Below are 21,085 nucleotides of genomic sequence, written 5' to 3'. Positions count from 1 at the left end.
TTCATGTCTCAATATAAATAAATAACTCAAGAAAATACTGTCCCTCTTTTTATAGAAAAATACCTCATTCTAGTTTTGTGATACTACATCATTGAATTCATTTAGATAAAATGTGCAAAGAAGCCCAAGTCTTTTGGCCAAAACTGAAAGCCCTGATATGCAAACCCAATTTTCTAATCCTTGTGGTGTGTTTTACTCTATTCAGGGCTAATCTTCATGTGTAGACACTTCCTTTAATTAATAATTTAGGATGGGCCCTTACTGGATATCTTAGTGGTCCTTGGATTTGCTCTTTTTTAAACTCAGATTCAGAAATGCTGGAATTACAGGTTTTTTATTTACTTTTCTATTATTATGGTAAAACACTAAGATCAAGGCAAATTATAAAAGTAAGTGCTCAGTTGGGCTTATGATTCCATAGTGTTACAGTTTATAATGGTTAAGGGAAGATACGGTGGCAGGAACAGCTGAGAGTTCATTCAAATGGCAATCAGGAGGCCAAGAACACACTGGAAATGGCATGTGTCTTTTGAAACCTAAAAGACTAATCCCAGTGCCTTAGCTCCTTCAATGAAGTCACACATTCTAATTCTTCCCAAGCAGTTCTACCAACTAGCGATCAAGTATTTAAATGTATGAACCAATGGGGGCTGTTGACATTTGAAGTACCACAACAAGTACATGCCACCATGCTCAATTTCTCTAGCAGTTAAGCCAAGGACAATGGCACTGGGTTTTGATTCTACTGCATGGACTGGCTTTGTGGGAGCCTAGGCTGTTTGGATGCTCACCTTCCTAGACCTGGATGGAGCGGGGAGGACCTTGGACTTCCCACAGGGCAGGGAACCCTGACTGCTCTTAGGACTGGAGGGGGAGGGGGAGGGAGGAGTGGGAGAGAAATATATCTCCCAATCTGAATGTCAGACTAACAAACAACTGATTCCAAAGAAATGGGAACTGACCTACAAATCTTATGCTGGAAGAAGAGAAAGGCCGCAGCTAGAGTGGAAGATTATTTTGAGGAAAGAGGTCTCATAGTTCTAACAATTTGTCAGACCACCTTACAAGATGTGATTGAAACCCAAACAATGATGTTTCAATAATGGGTACCACCACACCATGACAAGGACTGCTTATATATGCATGTCCTTGGCCCTTTATTTCAATTTTAACCCCTCTTGAGGACGCTTAAGATAATGAACTTGGGAAAATCAGACTTGGGAAAATCTTGGGCTAGTTGGGCTTGGAAGATCTCTGGATCTTTTTTCCCTCTTCTCAGTGTAACTACATTAAATAAATAATTTATTCTACTTCCTACCATTAGTTTAGCTTTTTAAAATTGTCTTATTGAGGACAGGTAGTGCAATCTGGCTTAAGTTACAAACTGTGCCTCCCCCTCCCCCAGTGGAGCATTAATAAACACTGTGTGAAAAGTGGACACATCCAAAATGTTGGTGCTGAAAATGGGCTAATAAAATTAATTTCTTCACTGAATCAATCAACAAACGACCAATACAGCAAAGTCACAGTTCAAATAGACATTTTAATATTGGTAAAACAGTAATCTGGGGGAGTAAGCTCATTTACTAGGATAGGGTATGTGAAAAGTAAGTGTTGGAGAGATCAGCGGAACCGCCCTCTTCATGGGCTGAAAACAAAACTATATTCAGGTCTCAGCACAACCTACATTAATTCTGTGTACATAAGGCCACAACCAGGCTCATGGACCTGGTGGGTTAAAGCTAGCTCTAACGACTTCATTTCCAACTTCTTTCAGGATGATCAATGATTAGGGATACACATCTATTTACAAATATGATTCAACTCAAATCACTTAGGCAGCAAAAAGAAAGGTATGGAGCACAGAGTAACAATAAGGGGGCGTCAAGAATGTTCCCAGTGGTAACAACGGGCAAAATGTAAACCTTGAGTCTCTGTGACCTTGAAGTTACATTGCCCCTGAAGCTGGTTTTCAATTTATCTCCAACTTCTTCCAAGCATGGGAAAGCTCAAATCATCTTTGACTATATATATATTAAGCAGATAAAATAAAAGGAGAGCAGGAAAGGGATAAAGAAGAAAGTTACTTAATCCAGGCATTCTCTAGCAGCAGAGACACAGTCCTTAGACCAGAGTGTACGCTGTGTTGAAAAGCAGAGAGAAACATGACTACATGCACATGTTCTCAACTACTCCAGAATAGGAAATAGTTTCTATGGCTACTAGCGCTTGTCAGAGGGGGCACACAGACACTGACACATATATCCAGAGGGAGCTAGAACACAGACAGTCAAAGCAGTATGCTCATCCTTCACTTTTATAGTAAAACACAGGCCATAAAATACTCAAGACAAAACTTCATCTTAGCAGAAGAGAAGGTGAGGGACTTGGCAGGAGGCAGAAAGACAGAGTTCCTTCTCCTGGGCACCAGTCTTTTAAATAGTGAAGACCGAGGATTTCACAGATGTCTTCAACAAGTTATTGGCAGTACGCATAAGATTGGTGAAGCCACGGACTGTGAGGAAGAGAACGAGAGTCAGGGCTTTGGGATAGCAGCTAGGAAGGAGGCTCTCTCTCCTTGACCTCTCTCAGCCTCCCCAGTCATCACCCTCATCCCTACTATCTTCCCTCCTGGCTTTTCATTTCTGTTTAACTCAATTTGCCTTTAATCTACTCTGATTCAGAACTTTCACTAGCAGGGAGACCATAAATGCCCAAGGAGTATCTGTTCTCAGTCTAGGATTATTGAGATTCATCTCAGTACTGAGCTAAAAAGGACAGTTACTGTTACACTCTGTCCTTCCTGTCTCCCCATCTATGTCCCTTCCCTCTATACTCATCTCTGTCCACCCCCAATGACACATTTCACCCATATTCTTCCACAGAAGGACAAGGAAGTAGAAAAGCTCCCAGTCAGCATGGGGGAGGCGTATGCAGGGCCTCTGGGCTCACTCTCTGCCAGGCCTCGAGACACAGTAGTGGGTTTGAAGGGAGAAAGAAAAGGGGTGGGGGCTGTGCTCCTACCTGCATTGTTGTGGAGCCACACCACAGCCTTTCTTTCCAGAAGGCTCCACTCACACTTCAACTCCTTGCCATTGGCGTGCAGCCAGATCACAGCCAGCATTGTAGCCCAAGCTGAGGGTTCCAGTACCTGCCCAGACAGTAAATTCCCTGATGCCCAGAATGGAGCAAGAAGTCTCTCAAGAGAACACATACAGAACTTCCCCTGCTCCCCACTCCGTATCCCCCAAATTGCCGCTTCATAGTTTCTTGGTTCCCTTCGATGCCCAACATGCATTTAGTATGTCAGATTTTTCCCTGATTATCAGATTACTAACCCAGTGAGTCTTAGGATGGAAAAGTCTCTAGTCTTAATTCCAGTGCAAGCACTAGGTTAGCCATAGAAGCCCATTAAATGCCTCTGAAGAGCACGGTCCCACTGTGCCCAGAGAAGAACATACATAAAGAAGTGTCATTATTAAATATTTAGGTTACAAGAATCTTCTTCTTCTTTCTCCACATGAAAGGACAAACAGGAAAAAAAATGTCAACTGAATAGTTGCAAAACAACAACAAAAGGTCACACAAAAGTGAAATGGTTTATCTAGTGTAGTGAATGATAGAGGTGAGACCAAAGACCAAATGAGTTTTTACTAATTACATTATTGAATTGAAAACTTCAGGAAAATAATATCACCCATGAGTTTGTGCCCACTTTTTCTTAAAGTTTCAGTTTTTAGACTCAGCAAGTCAATGAACATTGCTGCTTTTAGTGTGACTCTCTACATTCAGAAGTAGCTATCTTGTCCTCTTTGAATGATGTCATTTTGTTAGTTTGCTTCCTCCCTAGAGAAGCTGCTCAAGGAAGCATAAGAATGCCAGGTTTGTTATCCTTGTCTAAGAGATCATAGTAGTTCTTGAAATATACTCTGAATTGGCCACACCCAAAAGTAAACATATTTGTGAAATTCACTGGTCACAGTCCAAGCATTTAGGTTTACAGGTCAGCCTGTGGCCTCCACCATCTTGATATGTGTGTCAGCCATTTGAAATGTCTGGTTTCACAGGCAACTTCTGGCAAGACTTTGTGTCTTTCTTCTCCTTGTATAGGTGAGAATTACGAACCAATATCTATATTTGCTTTTATTTATACTATATGTTGTAGTCATTTTAAGAAATCAAATCGAGATTATCTTATCTAATACTTTTGGATCCCAGACCTGCTTTTCTATTAATTTTCCTATCAAGAATCTACTGCATAGCTTATCTCTTTGTTCTGTCATACATCAAGAGGGACATTTGTCATGTGGGAGGTCCTTCTGTCTGTGCGTTGCCCTTATTGGTTAATGAATGAAGAACTGCTTTGAGCCTATGGCAGGGAAGAACAGAACTAGGCAGGGAAAGCTAGGCTGTATGCTGGGAGAAAGAAGGGTGGAGTCAGAGTGATGCCAGGGAGCCGCCTCCGGAGACAGGTGTGCTGAAACTTTGCTGGTAGGCCACAATCTCATGGTGATGCACAGATTAATGGAGATGGGTTAAATTCATATGTAAGAATGAGCCAATAAGAAGCTAGAGCTAATGGGCCAAGAAGGGATTTAATTAATATAGTTTCTGTGTGATTATTTTGGGTCTAAGCTAGCCGGGCGGCCAGCAACCAACAAGCAGCCTCCTCCAACACATTTGGGCCCACATGTTCATCAGAATCTTCATTGGGAATACTAACATACAAAAACGCAGAACTTGGTGGATTTTAAAAAAATTCAAATAAAATATTCAAATACTTTAAAAATATTACAATTTTAAATAGATTCACTATTTAGTGTAACAAATTTCCAGTGAGTTTTTACTTGATCCAGACACTTATTTTTCCCATAAGGTCTCTTGTGCTCCAAGATTATACACCAGCTCTCTTGTTCTCTTCATTCTCTTGGCCTGGTTGCCATCTTCACAAGGGGGATGCTCATCTCAAATGAGCTGTGCTCAATCAATCTGTGCTAAAATCTCTTGATACCTTTATCTTTCTAATTTTTGTAAATTACCCTTTTTATTCTTTGTTCTAAAACAGCATTTTCGTATAAAAACACAAGGCTAGACACATTCTTTGAAATCTTCAAATACCCACATTTTTAAAATTAAAAATAAACAGCACAATAATTGTAGCATTTTGTTGTTGTTGTTTTGAGGGCTTCAGATTGCAGGGCCTTAGAGTTGCCCAGTATGAGCTGTAAATACCCATGAACTGTATCCTTCAGTTACGCGTGTAGTTTCAAATTAAATAATAATCTGTGTGTATTTTGAGGCTGGTACTTTGAAGTAGCTATGTGTCAAGCATGCTGCACTTTAGTTTAACTGTGGCTTCCTTTTCCATTAGCCACATTCCCGGGACATCACAGCCATGTGCCGCTAGTGGATACCGTACTGGACAAGGTGGCTGGACACTAAGTGAAGCTTATTTCGTCACATTCCAGGTTAAGAAATTATTCAGAATATAATTTACTCTTCGTTGTTTTTGCAATTTGTCCTATATTTCAATGATTTCTCACCAGCTAGATGATTTATCAAGTTATTTTACAATTTTCAGTGTAATTTATCCACATGACATAATTCAACACAAGCCAGGCAGTGGTGGTGCATGCCTTTAATCCCAGCACTCGGGAGGCAGAGGCAGGCGGATCTCTGTGAGTTTGAGACCAGCCTGGTCTACAGAGCTAGTTCCAGGACAGGCTCCAAAACCACAGAGAAACCCTGTCTCGAAAAACCAAAAAAAAAAAAAAAGACATAATTCAACACATTTGAATTAATTGGTCAGCCTATTGTGACTTCAATAAACTATGAGGAAAGTGTAGGCCATATCCTTTGATTGAAGGTGAAACCATAATGGTACTATTATTAAGGGTTCTTAAGACACAGACTTAACATCATTTTAGCTCTACCCACCACTGGCAGACAGGGTCTGTAATATTCACCTTTTTCATCTATAAACATCAACACAAAAGAAAACTTCTCTACTTGACTGATGTGAGGAACAAGTAACAGCACGTATGCTAATTGCTTAGCTAGATAATTTTTTATTTTTAGAGCTAAAAAATTGGCATATAAATATATGTGAATATAATAGAATATGAATGAAGTAGAGGAGGATTTGAGCTTTCTTTTGTCATCCATTACCCTTTGAATGGATTTGATACTAATTTTAGTCTATTCTTGCTCTTACAGTTCCATTATAATCACAAAAACTATCAATCTCTATATACTAGATGCTAGTCTTGTCCATATGACTTCATATTCTCCTATCTTAAGGGGACCTTGATTCATGCAAATTTTTACTACTAGCAATATTAGAAACAAATACTAATTTCTTTGATTTTTATTTGGATTTTACCTCAGTAGGGTGAGCAGCCGTTATGTCTTCCAAGCTAACACCTAGAACCTTGGCTAAATCCTCATTCATATCCCAGGAACCATTTGCATTTTGGAGAAGGATCAGTTGGGCAACAGTATGCTCTATACTCCCTTTAAGAAAAGAAGAAAAGATATAAAGTGTTGCAAATTATACTTTTTTTTTTTGCCCTGCCCAAGTGGCTCTCTAAATTCAGTGCCATGTAATAGTAAGAGTGCTGCAGAAAACCAGCCTTCAGATATCCTCATGATATATCTTCACACCCTGTATGTGAAAGGATGACCAGGGCAGAATGAACCAAATAAGATGTCAGCTCAGTTATGGAGGCCCTGCCTACAGGGAGTGTATGTATATAGAAAGAGATGGCAAAGAGGCGTTTGTTAGTCTAAAAGATACTCTAGAGCCCACTAGAGGTTTAAAGATCCTATATTGTAGTTCAATGGAGCTGGGCTGACCATGCCAAGTACAGGTACTGGACCAAATCTTACCTGCTATCAAGTGCTCCCAGTAGATTTCCTGGTAAGGAGATTTGGAAGACTGGTACTTTAATCTCCATAGATCAAAGAAACAAAATAAGGTCTTGCTCACCTTGTTGTGAGCAAGCGTGCAATCTGAGTATGTTGGGCAGCTCCGGGCGAGTATCTGTGTGAATCACACATTTCGTGCTCTGGCTATAATAAGGCTGAGGTGCAGCGCCTAGATGGATGTGCGAGAGACAAACCTTGGTAAGACAATGTTGCTGGAAAAAAGCTTACTGAGGCTGCAGGGACAATTAGGATACATTGAGCTTAAAGGATTCTCACCATGAGGCATTTGTGCCATGACTGCACAGAAACCTGTGCGTATGCTCCTCGGAGGCTGAGATACAGGAGCACTGGCGCAGGGTAAAATCTTGGGGTAACCTGAAAGGCACAAGTCCAAACCCTTACATTGTGGCATTCATGGTCTCCAAGCTGAAGAAGATGGTAAGATCTGATGATTTGAGACAGAAGTACCATCTCTTTCAGCTTTAGTAGGCCCCTATGTATTTCATTCTTTTCCCATGTGCTATCTTCTTGTGTACTCTCTGACCCTCTCTACTTTCTACCTTCTTCCTTTTGAAACCCCCAACACACACGCAAAAATGATCTTTCATCCATCTTTTGGTTCATCCCAGGGAGCTCCTTTCTACCATCCCTTAACACGAAGTGAACTTATTCTTCCCATATCATTGTTATCCTCCCCAAATGCCCTGGCCATGGACAATATCAGTAAGGATAGGGTTAAGGAGAGGTGTTGGAAGCCTCTGATCCAAGTCAGAATTTCAGGGTTCAGGCCCAAATCATCCTACTTCCTTCCTCTTTTGGGTTACCTTCCATCTGTCTTCATGTTTGAGCCTTCTTTGTTACTTCCTGTGATCCACTGATCTATCTGAAACTCAGAATAATGACTTCCAACCAATTTCGACCTCTGCCATCAAGTTGAAATAAAACATCCTAATGTAGTTGGACCTGACTCCCTCAAATCCAGAGACTTTGCCTCTATTCTACTTCGGTGCCAACCTCCTCACTCATGACAAACTTGTCGTCATTCAGCATTGGTCTACTTTTCAAACAATTAATTAGAATTTATATATGTAATACAAATATATATATAATGCATATATATATAGTGTGTGTAGTGTTTTAACTTAGTGACTATTATATTTCGTCTCTGTCCACATTTTAGACTACATAAATCCTTTGTTTTTCTACTTTCCTCCTTTAACATCGTGTTCCTCCCTACCACCTTTGTTTTTTATTCAACCCAATATTTTGTACACACTTAATTACTTAAATTCACATCAGTAATTTCCTCTTTATTACAGCTATCTGGCAAAAACCCTAATTTGGCAATGGAGCCAAAGCTCTATCCATTTAATTTTTATTCACAAAATTAATGAGCATTGCTAAAGTAAGTTCCCCAGATCATGATTGTCTTTAGTTGTTTTAAAGATACCCTTATCCTGAACAAATGATCATATTTCTCTCTGAGCATCACATTTTACAAGTGTACTCAGTGGCTCTTTCAAATCTACTCCTGCTCAATGCCTTCTCTCCTTCATCCTTCACCCTGTCTCAGTCATGAGCCATCATTGTAGAGATTTAAATTCTGATTCTCAAGGTTTATAAGCATTTTTAACATTTTAAATTTTCCTTGTTTCTTTTCTCAACACCTGGTTTCAGTATCTTTTCCAATTGATATACATACATAAATACACATACACATATATAGATATATATTGATTGATTGATATATATTAATACATATAGTGAAACTTGAGGATGTTTCAAACATTTTCTTTACATACTATTCCCAGAATGTCAAAACTTATTATGTATAGAAGTATTTAGAGATTAAACTTACCATCAGAAGAATGTCTTGGCCTTGTAGAGGAACCTCCAAAGAGAATCGGCCTTGGAATCTCCCTATGAACCAGGGGCCCATGGACTGGCTCATTGAGCTCTTTGTTGATAGCAACGAAGGCTGTGAAGGAGCTCATGACTCCAGACTCTAAACTGATGTTCAACACATCTCTTCTAAGTACCAGTGTTGTCTCTCGGTAGCCAAAGTCTTTGGACTGGATCATGGACTTTGCAGCAAGACGATGAACGGTGAGGCTGAAAGGTAAAAAAATATTTTGAGAGTAAGCGGAAACCCACATGCCTTTTATTTGGTGGTCTTAAATGTTACACATCACAGAAGTAAGGGACTGTGAGAGAAAAGTGGAGGAAATAAGTGGGCAAGAAACAAAATATGAATGTAGGGACACAACTGGGTTCAGGGTAAAGAGAAGGAATTCAGGCATCAAAGATAAAGAAAGAAGGAAGAGGAAAGAAAACACAATTCTCACTTGTCGTCAGCCTTGGGTTGGAGAGAAAATGTCACCTTTTCCTCATAACTTTTGCCATGAAGAGTGTATTTGAGACAAGCCTCACCTGTAGCCTCTTCCTGCTATAAATTAGAGAAGAAAAATCAAAGAGAGGAATCACTAGGAAGATGGTGAGAATGTAAGCTGCAACCTCCCCACCCCCCCGGCCAACTTAACACATCCAAGTTTCTATCTAGAAACCACATGTTCAGGGGAGCAGAAACCTGGCATGAGAATGCTTGGCCAGTTCCAGTTAGTCAATACAACAACCTGCTGAAATTCAAAACTATCAACTTTATTTACTGAATCTGCTAGGGCAGTAGATGCATGAGAAAAGGGAACAATATTGTGCACTCACCGGTATCTGTCCAACCAGCAGGGTATAGATGATTAACCTTTGACCCCTAAAGATAACAGTTTGCTCTGGAGATAGCATGTGTGCAAACAGGTTAGGAGGCAAATTCCAGCTCAGAGAGATATCCTCAACTACAGACTGTAAAGAACGTCTTAAAGACCTAAGAGCCTGCAGGAAGAGAAAGGGCAGAGGCAGTGTAAGTAAGCAATGGTAGTGATTGGTGTTACTAACGACTTACAGTACATTGGGATCATAAGCCATAATGAATAGTTTGTCTAATTCCTACTGCTATACAGAGAAATGGCCTTTCTGCTCTTCCTTTGTGATTTCAAGTTAACACATAAATATGAAAGATTTAGTAAAGATGCTATTAGTGAGACAGAAGCATAGACAGATGCCTAAAGATGGCTTCTCTTTGGAAATACTAATAAACCAGTACATTGATTGGAAGTCACTGATTTTATTATACATAGCACACTTGATCCTTCTCCTTTGCTTGATATCCTTTGCAGCGATGGTTGGATATAACACTAAAAAAGGTCCTGAAGAACATACTTGGATTCTTAGGCAAGACAACCAAAGCTCTTAGTCTGTCTCTGATTTCAACACAAAATCCTCTACACTCAGCAGTGCGTCTCTAAGCTTAGACCTAAAAGAACTAGAGTGGGCCATCTTTCCACAGGCTGGAATTTCCCCCACTAAGAATATGAGCTAAATATTGAAGACATAAGGTAAGCTGAACACCAGCCCTTGAAGAAATGTCCCATATTATTCACTCTTTATACACAGTGGGCCCCCCACCTTGGACTGCATCCTGTCATTGCCTGTGATAAATTCTGCAGTTCCCCCTGACACCCGGGCAATGTTTTTGATTAAACTGGTGGAGGCTCCTTCTCCAATACCAAATGAGAAACACCTGTGAATGTAAGAAGACGGAGATTAAAGGCGTAAGTTGATCAGCTTATCAAATTAATGCTTTATTATCAGAAATTATACAACACAATGTACTAAGAATAACTGTCATTCACTGAATATGTTCTATTTTAAAGAAACATAAAAGTATTCCATAGTTATGATACAATTTATCTATCTGAAATCTCCTGAGATAATATTTCATTTTTCATGTGAAGATCTAGAGCACAAAATGAAAAAAATCTGTCCAAAGTCATATCCTGTAACTGAACTTTCTAAATATACAGTTTCTCTCTCTCTTTCTCTCTCTCTCTCTCCATATATATATATATATATATATATATATATATATATATATTCAACAGCACCTTCTTGATAATACATATAGTTTTATCCATAGTTTAATTTCCCAAGTAGAAGAGTATATACACAGATAATATGTTATTGGTAAAACAAACAAGCATTTTAGAAGGCACAAAACAATTTCCATTGTAAATCAACACACTGTAGACTAGGACTGCTTATTGGTCTCTTTATATTGGGTTAGCATAAGTCATAGCTCACAGTGACACCAGTTTTGAGATTAATGATCTTATTATGTAGAATTCACGACCAAGTCTTAATGACAGGGAACTGCCTGGGGTTTGTTTCTCATCCTATATAACAAAGTCCACCATGATCTTTGCAGTGCAACTTTGAAATCTTTCAACAGTAATCTGGATCTAAACTATAATTTATCTTTGTGTATAAAATCAAATCAAGAGCTTTTAGTGTTAGACTGTTTGCCTAGAACTCACTAAAGTGCTTCATGTAGATTCCAATGAAAACAATAAAAGCAAGTATTTCATGATACTTAAATTGTATCAAGACAATCCCTGATGCTTATGTAGTTTTACTAGTTCAACAATCACAGGAAACTAATTAATAAACACTATTACTTTCTCAATTTTCAAGAATTATAAAGCTTAGAAAGGTAAATTGATCACCTCGTTTAGTAAGCAATTTAATAAGGAAATAGCTAAGTAAGTGTGACTTACATGAATTAAATACATAGCATAGGTTCAGTGTGGGCTCTGTTTATGGAAATGCTAGGTACTATTTTCTAAACCACTCGAAAACTATAGAAGATTTATAAATATTACCCTTTCATTCCTTGAGAACTTCAAATATGCATATAATATATTTTGATCACGTTCACACTTCACTACCTGCTCCAATCCTCTTAGACCCTCTGCTCCAGCCATTTCCCTAACCAATTCCATGCCCTCTTTTTATAACCCAATGAGTCTAGCCAGTTCTGATCACATATGCATGGGGTGTAGGACTATCCACTGCACATGGGCAACCTGTCAGTGGCCACTGCCATGAAAGAAACTGGTTTCCCTACCCTAGCAATGCTCATCTGCCAAAACTTCACATACTCTGAGGAAGGATGTTTTATTCTATTTTATTCTTGCTCTAGACCCACACAGGAGATACACAGTATGCTCACGTGCACTCATTTGCCCTAGTACTTATGGTTTGGGCAGATTTCTACATGTTTTACTTCTTATAAAACATATAGAGTTGAAAAAAAGTAAAATGACTCATTGATCTATTTACTGTCAGTTTTAAAAAACATAGGCAAATTAGTCTTCTATGTAACTGATGTTATTGAAGCATTGCCTTTAGCTTTGTAAAAGAAAATAAATATTACTTAGTAAGTCTCAAATTTTTCAATCATTGTCAAAAGTATCTAGTATCAGGTAATACTTAGTTATATTTCGCCTTGCTAAAACTCAGTTTCCCCAGTAGAAATGAGACTGTCCATTTACCTGTGCCTTTTGCTGTGGAATTTAACTTCCCTGATTACATTAAAAGTTTCAACAACTTCTCCATCTGTGAAGACAAAGACCTACACAAAACAAAAAGCAGAACACCCATCAGGGCAGTGTCAAGTTCATATTAAGAGAATAGAACTTAACTCGAAACAACTTAACTAATTTACATTAAAGTCTCTGGTGCCTGTTTTATAAACAGGCAGGAGATTTCTAATCCCCAGTGTTCTCTGGTCATTTAGAATGTTTGCACAGGATCAGTGCAAACTCTCCCATATAGCAGAAGCCTGAAATACATACAGTATTTCCATAGTCTTGCACTGACATTCCAGGACATGTATTCTTGAGAATTTTCATTCCCTCCACCCCTTCTGTTATCCTTGTTCCAATTCTTACCTGTAAGGGATGCCCTGGAATAGGGGGTTGCCTGAAAACTTTCCGGAGTGGTGTTAAAATTTCTGTCCCTCCTAGATCTGCCTGCATAAGCTTTACTTTCTCCACTGCTTTCTCCATGGTTTCCTGAGTGTACTGCACACTCTTCCTGAAAGAAGCAAGCACATGTGGTCACGTGATGGCAGCATCAAGTTGGGGGTGCTGAGAAACCCCATCAAATAATAGTTCTTTCTGAACTCCCCCATGCCCAGGTAAACTTTTTTCATACTGCAGTTCTTCCCTTTAAAATATATTTTTATATGATTTTACAAAATTGTGTGTGTGCGTGTGCACATGCTTGTGGTATGCATGTGGTAGCATACGTGTGGGAGTTTAGAAGACAACTAGTGGGAACTGATTCTCTCCATCTACCACGTGAGTTCTGGGGATCAAACTTGGGTTGCCAAGCTGGGTGGCAAGTACTCCTACCTACTGAATTCATACCTATCTTGGATGAGCTCATATATTTTTCTTGAACTTTCTTTCTAGAAACTTACGGAAAAAATGCCTCATGGGTGGATCCAAATCCAAAGATGTTGAAATAGCAGCCCATAGGCAAACTCTTGAGTAGCAGAACCAGTGTTTCCTGAAGGTGAGAAAGTAGGGTGAGTGGAGTAACTAGGCACACACATACACAGATGCTTCTACAACGGTGGAGGCCACTTGATTCCAACTTGTCCTCTAAGGAAAGCCTGAGAACTCAGACAAGGAACATACCTCCATCTCAAACACACCCCAAAGAACCCAACAGATTCGTCCTTGTGAGCATATTGTTCATGGGAAAGACATATGTTGTTTTTACCTTGGCAGCATCTATTCTCAGCTGAGACCTGTTCTGGCCACTCATGGGGCTCTTCATACTTCCTGAACGGTCCATCAGGAACACAAATTCTCCACATTTTGTTGCGGTCTCCACTTCTGGGATATCTGGATAGAAACTCACCATTGCAGAAGGAGCACCCATCAAACTATCTATACAGAAAGGATAAGAACCTTGTAAGACAAATAGAAACTCAAGAATCCTAAAGTCCCAAGAACACTTGGCTGACACAGGCTTGAAATCTCAGTTACTTGGGAGACCAGTACAGAAAAATTGCAAGTTCAAAGTAATCTAAGCTACAGAATGAGTCCAAGACCTTTCTTAAGGAAAAAAAAAAGGACTAAAAAGAGTGCTGAGAATATAGCTCAGTTGCAGTGATTATCTAACACATGAAAGGCTCTGGATCCACTTCCCAGAACTCTCTCTCTCACACACACACACACATGCTCATACACTCATTCACTGTGGACAGAACAGTGAGCTAGGAAGACTCAAGCCCAAACCATGATTTTTATTTGTCCCTGCCTCCCTCCCTCTCTCCATTCCTCTATATTTTCTGTCTTTCTTTCTTTTTTTCTTCCTTCCTTCCTTCCTTCCTTCCTTCCTTCCTTCCTTCCTTCCTTCCTTCCTCTGCATTTTTAGGGAATTTTTATTCTAAATTATTTCAATTTGGCAGTGAGTTATTTTAATAACTACACTTTAAGGCATGTTATTGAAGGCAGAGTAAATTTTATCCTTGTGATATTTTCTTATTTACTAATATTTATATTATGAAAATGCTGAGGGTATCCTCTGCATATTATATGTGTTTCCTTAAGATTTCAAAAATTTGAATTTTCTAAATTATCATGCATGTTAACACATCTGCAATGCCAAATAATCTTGCTGCTGACTTTGAAATAAGAAAATTTCAACATATATACTTTTAGTGTTCACTAATTATTTTTAGTTTTGATGACTTTATATGTGCATATAACACATCCTGGTCACACTCACCATTCCACCCTCCCTTGAATCCCCTACCAAACAACTCCTATCCCGCTACAAGTTCCAGCCCAGAATCATGTCTTTTGGTTTCGCTTTATGTTTGGTTTTGTGGCCCCTAAATTTCATTAGGGCTGTTCTCATGGGCCTGGGTTTTTCAACACACTTTCCGAAGCATGAGGTATTATCAGATTTGGACACGTGTGCTCTTTTGAGAAGGGAGAATGCCATATAACTATTTTGAAGTGTATATCTTTCAAGACTGCTCACAGTTCATGTGTACATCATTTGCATTTTTTCTTTTGAGTTATTTGTTAACATTCTTTCTCCAACAATTTATTCATGGACTTAAGTTCGTCTAGAAGACAAAATCATGTTATTCTTTGTTAATCTATTTTTGGTTATAGAAGTGCAAGGACTTTCAGTATTTCATACTAAGGATGCTTTCCTGGTCACATGGCAGAAAAATCAGAGTGGAAAGTTTTGAGGATAGATTTAAGGCAGAGTGTCCTCCTTTTTAGATGGTGACTTATAAGTGAGGGAGAAAATACCTGCTTCCCTTTCAGGCATCCCCATCTCCACGGCTACACTGGGGCTGTGCACCTTCCTGTAGAAAATCAGGAGTTCCACATCCCGGTCAAACTTGTGTCCTTCAGCCAAGGAAACCTGAGCAGTGGACCAGCAGAGAAGACATGTTAGAACTGCCACTGATCATTTCCAGGGATTGAGATCAGATCTAGGACTATAGGCTTCCAAGAGCAGCATGGAAAGAGTTACTGGACAAAGGGTAGGTAAAAGAGGCAGTAGCCCAGAAAGTGAGGAGGATCCAGGAAGGGTGACTTAAAACCAGGTTAATAGCTAAGGCACAGAAGACAGACAACTCTGACACTATGTACCTGAGCGGAGGTCTTGTCCTCTCCAGTGTAGTCAATGGAACTCAAGGGACAGTTGGATTGGATTGTCCTGATTCCAAGCTGGGAGCTAATGGTGGCAACCATGCTGAGCGTGTATGGCAGGTCCTCCAAAGGGACTATTGGGGTCTTCAGATCCAGGGAACTGTCCACAGATTGCTCTACAGAAAGAACCTTAATTCTGTTTCTTGTCATACTTCTAGCAGTCCCAAACATTACAGCGCTTTCCGAACATACGTTACCACGGATAGGTATTCAAAATGGAGAGGTACTCACCAGAGAGATGATACCTAGGATTCAGGATAGCTGGGAGCACATAACGCAAGGCCCCATCATCTTCCAGAGGAAGCTCTTGCACATATTTCAGGGTAAGTGCCACCTTTGACCCTGGCTGCATGTTCCCCACGTTGCAACGAAAAACATCCCTAGAGCACTTGTCTTCTTCTAACAGGTATGCCTGATATCCCCCAGAGAGGGCCTCTTCATACCTTTGGTGAGCCTATGAGGAATTACAGGAGGGGTAGGAAAATAAGATGAAGATGAAACCAATGAACGGACAGGATCTACATAAAGCCAATACTGTTTTTAGAGGGCTTTTTGATGGCTGCTACCACTGGCAGAGCTACACTCTGTGTGACTAATTACCTGTGTCTCAAATAATTTAGATTAGAAATAAATGAAAGCAAGAACATTTGATGCAGGAATTTTTAAGTTGTTGTATTTGGTCTAAAGAGAATGTTCTGTGGAGAGAAGAAGGAGAGACAATGAAGCATCCCTCAGACCTGATACTTGTCCTGCAACTCTGCCACAATTTTTTTCCCATCCACCAAGGCCTCAAAGCTGTAGACAGCAGAGTCTTCATCCATGGGGAACACAAAGAAGGCCTCCAAGGGGTCTTTCTCTTCATTCTCGTAATTTAAGGTTGCAGAGACACCAGCCACAAAGTCATTGATGGACAGAGTCACAGCAATGCTCTTCAGTGCAACTGGGGAAAGATGAGGGTTCAGTAGGTTCAGAAGATTTGCTAGAGTCAGACCCATAGGCTAGACCTGTCTAGATCTAAAGAATTTGGCATTAAGACTCTTAACTCTTGCTTACCTGGGTCCTTTACGCCAGTGAGTAAGCCACTTGCACGCACCATGTTGACACCGTTTCTGTGGAAAGACACATTATACACTATCTTAAATGGCCAACCATTCAAATACCAACACTTATGTCTCTTTGGCAGAATGCAAGCAGACATGCAGAGGAGCAGTTTTAGAGTTAGGAAGAAGCGATGTGGAGTGAAGGAGACAGAGATGTTAAATAAATTTGTAGCAAAGGGCACCCTAGATGGGAAGATCTAGAAATCCTGAGGTACCCACAAACAGGAACTCTCTGAGGCTGTTTTCAATTGCAGTTTCTCAAAAGTGTGACCAATACATATATACATACTGAACAGGCACCAAAAGTTTAGCTCTTCTGAACACCAATATGCTTTTTTTAAGATGAGAATCAAGGCACCAGCATATAAACATGTCAATCCATATGGATGAGCTTCCTAGACTAGGGTACTAGACTATATCCTTAGAAGGCATTTGTCCATGATGACAGATGTTAGCGGTGCTCCTGCTTTTATAGTCTCTATTTTTCAATGAATACCTGAGCTTTTGATTTGGTTCACACTGTTCAGAGACCTGCATGGAATCCAAGAGATGCCTGCATTTAGACTCCTTATGGGTGAGTTGCTTTGGAGGTCAGAATTCAAACATATCACCAGTTTTCTTTCCAAGATTTTTAAAAAATATACATATAAAATATTGTAATGCAACATAGCATCAATTTAAAACTAGTGTATCCTGATGGGCGTGGCGGTACACACTTTTAATCCCAGTACTAGGGAGGCAGAGGCAGGAGGATCTCGGTGAGCTCAAGACCAGCCTGGTCTACAGAGGGAGTTCCAGGAAAGTCACGGCTATTACACAGATAAACCCTGTCTCAAACATACACACACACACACGGGTATTCTAATTTTATTTCTACAATATTGTAATATTTATAAAAGATATCCTATGTTATGTTTTAAAAAGATGGACAGAGTACATGCTTCCAGGTTATGATTTACATGATGGCCTTATCACAGTCTATAGATGTTTGTGTCTCAGAATTTGATAGCTACCCAGATTTGAACAGCCTTGAAGTCCATTAAGGATGGACCCTTCCCTCGTGGCTGATTTTGGAACCCATATTCTGATAACATTAAAGAGGAAAGCATGAACTTGACCCTACTTTAGGATTAAAACTACATGCAATATGAAAAGATGGAGGTACCAGGACTTTGTTGGGAGCCATTAAAGGAAAAATGTTTTATTCCAGTCAAAAGAAAAAATTTGAGTTCTCTCTCTGGCAATGGGTATAGCTATACATTACATATGATTTGCCTTCACTTAAGCGTTAATCCAGTTGGGCCTGTCAATCACCTGGCCAGGAACCTCTCCAGAAAGTTGACAGTTGAGGAGATAGGAAGAACAACTGTCTTCTTAATGAGATAATAAACTTCCCACTCCCTTAGCCTTCCCACAGTCTGGAGTCCACAGAGCTCCTGTCACACAGGCCCTCAGTACCTGCTGGCTTATGTGAATACTAACTCAAAACGTTTTAACCTTTCCTTCGCCTTATTTTGTGTCTTTTTCCTATACCAGCGCAAGGCCTAAGCACGCTTTTATTTGCAGTATGGCCTTTCTAGATGTTTCTCGAAAGGCCTATCTTTCCATTCCATAGCCATTGACATGCATAAATTAAAAGGCACCGATGGCCACTCTTTGTCCTCCAACTCTAATATAACTGTCCTTGAGCTTCCTTCTAAACCTGCTACCAACATCTTTTATTAAAGAGACTGCAAACCCGTGAACATGAACCCTGTTTTCCCAGGAACACTAACTATGAGCCTGAAATTTTCCATGAGAGAATTCTGTACATGATCACCTCCTAGCTTTCCTTCTCCAGCCCTGACAAAATGTATCCCACACTGCATGGCAGGCACCAAGAAGGGTACTTTTCCCTGGAGCTGCAGTGTCACTGCCTGGAACACACTGCATGTTCAGGACAACCGGTTCTTTAATGCTGATGCATTAGTGCCAGGGCAGTTGATTCACGTACCTTCTCCTTCCCTGAGACATACCAGCTAGGAAAATAAAGGCCCTTGAGAGGCCAGTTTTTCTTTGTGGCACAAGCCCACTTCAAGGATTCTGAAGCACTTGACAATGATTTTCCTGAGCCAACTATCCTAATTAAAATTACAATTTCAAATCGATTCTGAGTTGTGATGTTTCTTACTGATACAACATTTGCCTTGCATGCGGAGTGTGTGCACACACACACACAGAAAGAGAGAAGAAAACATGCAATCGTCATGCTGATCACACATCTGATATACCCAGTCCCACTCCCCCCCCCCCCGAACTGATCTGCAGCTCTGACTCTGGCTTATCTCTCCACATTTTTCTTCATCAACTGGGGAATAAAGCCTGGCTATTAAAATGGTTCGTCACTTGATAGCAAATGGCAACAGATGAGAGCATACGAAAACACAGAGCAGCCAGGAAAACATGCTGAGAAAGGGGGCTTCCTTTAACTGAGACTAAATGAGACAGAGAAGGGCCTGAATCCAGGGAAAAGAATATCTAACCACAGCAACAGGAAGCATCGGAGTAGGAGACTCACCCGGGAGCAGCTCAGCTGAAGGATGGACTGTCTGACAGCGGAGCTCTCAGGCTGGCAGTGGCTGTGAGAGGTGACAGGCAGATCACAATCACCTAATGAAAAGCAAAATAGAACCCCTTTATTTCCTGAGGCCAACCTCAGAGTAAATTCCCCTCACCTCGGGAATTCACCCTTCCTCCCACCCGTTCTCATATAAACAGTCCTATGTGGAAGGCTTTTTTTCTGTCTCTCAGGAAAAAAAGGTGGCTCTGAGTATGTGGTGGGCCCAGTATGCCCAGGAGTGAGCAGGCTGGACATACTGACCCTGACGCTGTTGGAGGATGGAGGGCTTCTCACTGAGCCTGGATCTGCTCTGGTGTGGACCCTAGGAGCACTGCAACTGCAGTGACAGAGGTGGGAGTGAGAAGAAACAGCTGGCCACACCCCCCTGCAGATGGCTGATGGGAAATCCAGAAGATAGAAGATAACCATGGAGGAAACCTGGACTAGGGAGCAGAACTTGCAAACAAAATAAGGGGGCGGGGGGCAACATTTCAACTTAAATTTGTCTGCTCTTGATTTTTAGTACCTGAAAATTTACTTTAAAAAGGTCAGTTTTCCTGAGAGTTTTTTTTCATAAGATCTTAAGTGCTCCAAGCAGTTTGTGTGGTCAGAGGCTTAAAGCTGTGCTTCCACACAAAGCACGATTTTACATAAAACTGATGACTTAGCTGACTGAAAAGAAAGGTACTTCGGAAATGAAAAACGGAGTGGAAAGGGTTAAGGAAGTAGAGGGAAAAAGAGAAGGGCAGAAACAACAAATAGAAACACAGACAGACTGACAGACAGAGAGAGGGAGGGAGGGAGAAGGGCTTGCTAGAGGCTACTAGATGATTAAATGATTCTTGCAGCTGGATAAGTTTCTCCTAAACTTCCAATGGCGCGGAAATCTCCCACAAGTACTTACTCGCTGCAGTTTGAAGAAGCCCCTAAAGAGAATGGGCCTGCAGGGCCTGGGAGGAAGGGGGAAGGGAAGGCAGTCTTTAGGTGAGGGGTGGGGGGTAGTATGGGGGTGGGGCGGGGTGTTTCTAGAGAGGGGACTGGGATCTGGTCCCAGTAACTGCGGGGCTGTCACTCACCTTCCCCAGAAATCCCCGTGCTGCGAGTCAAGAAAAGTGAAAACAGCTGCAGATTAATTTTCCTGGAAGACACGCCCACTTCTCTGGCTCTGTAACATAGCAACACCATGACTAAAGCATCTGCAGAGAAGAGAATCGCTTTTGAATTTCACAGCTTGCTGCTTCCCTCTGCCTGGCTTCTGCAGCGGCTGGCAAAGCAAGCAATTTGTTTTTCAGGTGAAAATGCTGTAAAAATCACAAAACAAAACAAAAAACAAACCAACAACAAAACAAACAAACAAACAAAAAAAGCATGAAAATGGAGTACTTATGGCAGGCTTAATTATCAATGACTTTACATACATCAGTGCTTCTATTATTTGAGGCTTCCATCTCCTGTTAACCATGGGTCCAGAGCACACACTCTGCCTTAAAAGGGGAACAGCATCTGAGAAGCAATCACATCTGGTGTTGTTGCTCACTGTTGGCTGGCTGTAGCATCTAGCACTAAAAGTCAGAAGCTGGCAGAGTAAGCAGAGTTCTCCTTCCAGGCTAGTGGAATAAGAGCCTGGGACTTGAGTCTTCTGCAGAGCAGACGTGACAAAAATGTTGTAAGAAACAGAATTCAGGAACACTTGTGGTACAATACATACAAATAAACAGAATGTTATAGCTAACCATAAATCCAAACTCAATTCTAAAAGAATGCATGATTTCATCCTTACATGTAAAATTTTTAATGAGTTCGACAATCAAGGTTTTAAA

At 40.5% G+C, this 21,085-nt stretch overlaps 1 protein-coding gene across 11 annotated transcripts; it reads right to left on the bottom strand.

Annotated features, from left to right (window-relative positions):
- Nucleotides 1-1,523: 1,523 nt before the first annotated feature.
- Nucleotides 1,524-20,874, bottom strand: LOC142846203 (von Willebrand factor A domain-containing protein 5A-like). 11 transcript variants are annotated; one of them, XM_075966316.1, is made up of 22 exons: nucleotides 20,684-20,756; nucleotides 20,342-20,430; nucleotides 19,527-19,660; nucleotides 19,224-19,315; nucleotides 16,620-16,675; nucleotides 16,304-16,506; nucleotides 15,798-16,020; nucleotides 15,507-15,682; nucleotides 15,162-15,276; nucleotides 13,609-13,778; nucleotides 13,304-13,392; nucleotides 12,771-12,915; nucleotides 12,372-12,451; nucleotides 10,447-10,561; nucleotides 9,649-9,813; nucleotides 9,273-9,373; nucleotides 8,786-9,039; nucleotides 7,204-7,302; nucleotides 6,989-7,096; nucleotides 6,383-6,513; nucleotides 3,025-3,151; nucleotides 1,524-2,515 (listed from the first exon to the last, which is right to left on the bottom strand). In XM_075966316.1, the coding sequence occupies exons 5-22, from the start codon at nucleotides 16,660-16,662 to the stop codon at nucleotides 2,436-2,438; spliced, it is 2,424 nt and encodes an 807-aa protein (XP_075822431.1). In that variant the 5' UTR covers nucleotides 16,663-16,675; nucleotides 19,224-19,315; nucleotides 19,527-19,660; nucleotides 20,342-20,430; nucleotides 20,684-20,756; the 3' UTR covers nucleotides 1,524-2,435. The 11 variants fall into 11 exon arrangements, with proteins under 11 accessions (XP_075822431.1, XP_075822432.1, XP_075822434.1 ...); XM_075966317.1 differs by lacking the exon at nucleotides 20,684-20,756 and adding an exon at nucleotides 20,170-20,215 and having other exon boundaries at nucleotides 20,342-20,372; XM_075966319.1 differs by lacking the exon at nucleotides 20,684-20,756 and adding an exon at nucleotides 20,170-20,215 and having other exon boundaries at nucleotides 19,527-19,602; nucleotides 20,342-20,370.
- Between the last annotated feature and the right edge of the window lie 211 nt (nucleotides 20,875-21,085).

The sequence above is a fragment of the Microtus pennsylvanicus genome, chromosome 3 (genome assembly GCF_037038515.1).
Source record: "Microtus pennsylvanicus isolate mMicPen1 chromosome 3, mMicPen1.hap1, whole genome shotgun sequence".
NCBI lineage: Eukaryota > Metazoa > Chordata > Mammalia > Rodentia > Cricetidae > Microtus > Microtus pennsylvanicus.
The sequence above is the reverse complement of the archived record's forward strand: the minus strand, read 5'-3'. Positions and strand labels throughout refer to the sequence as shown.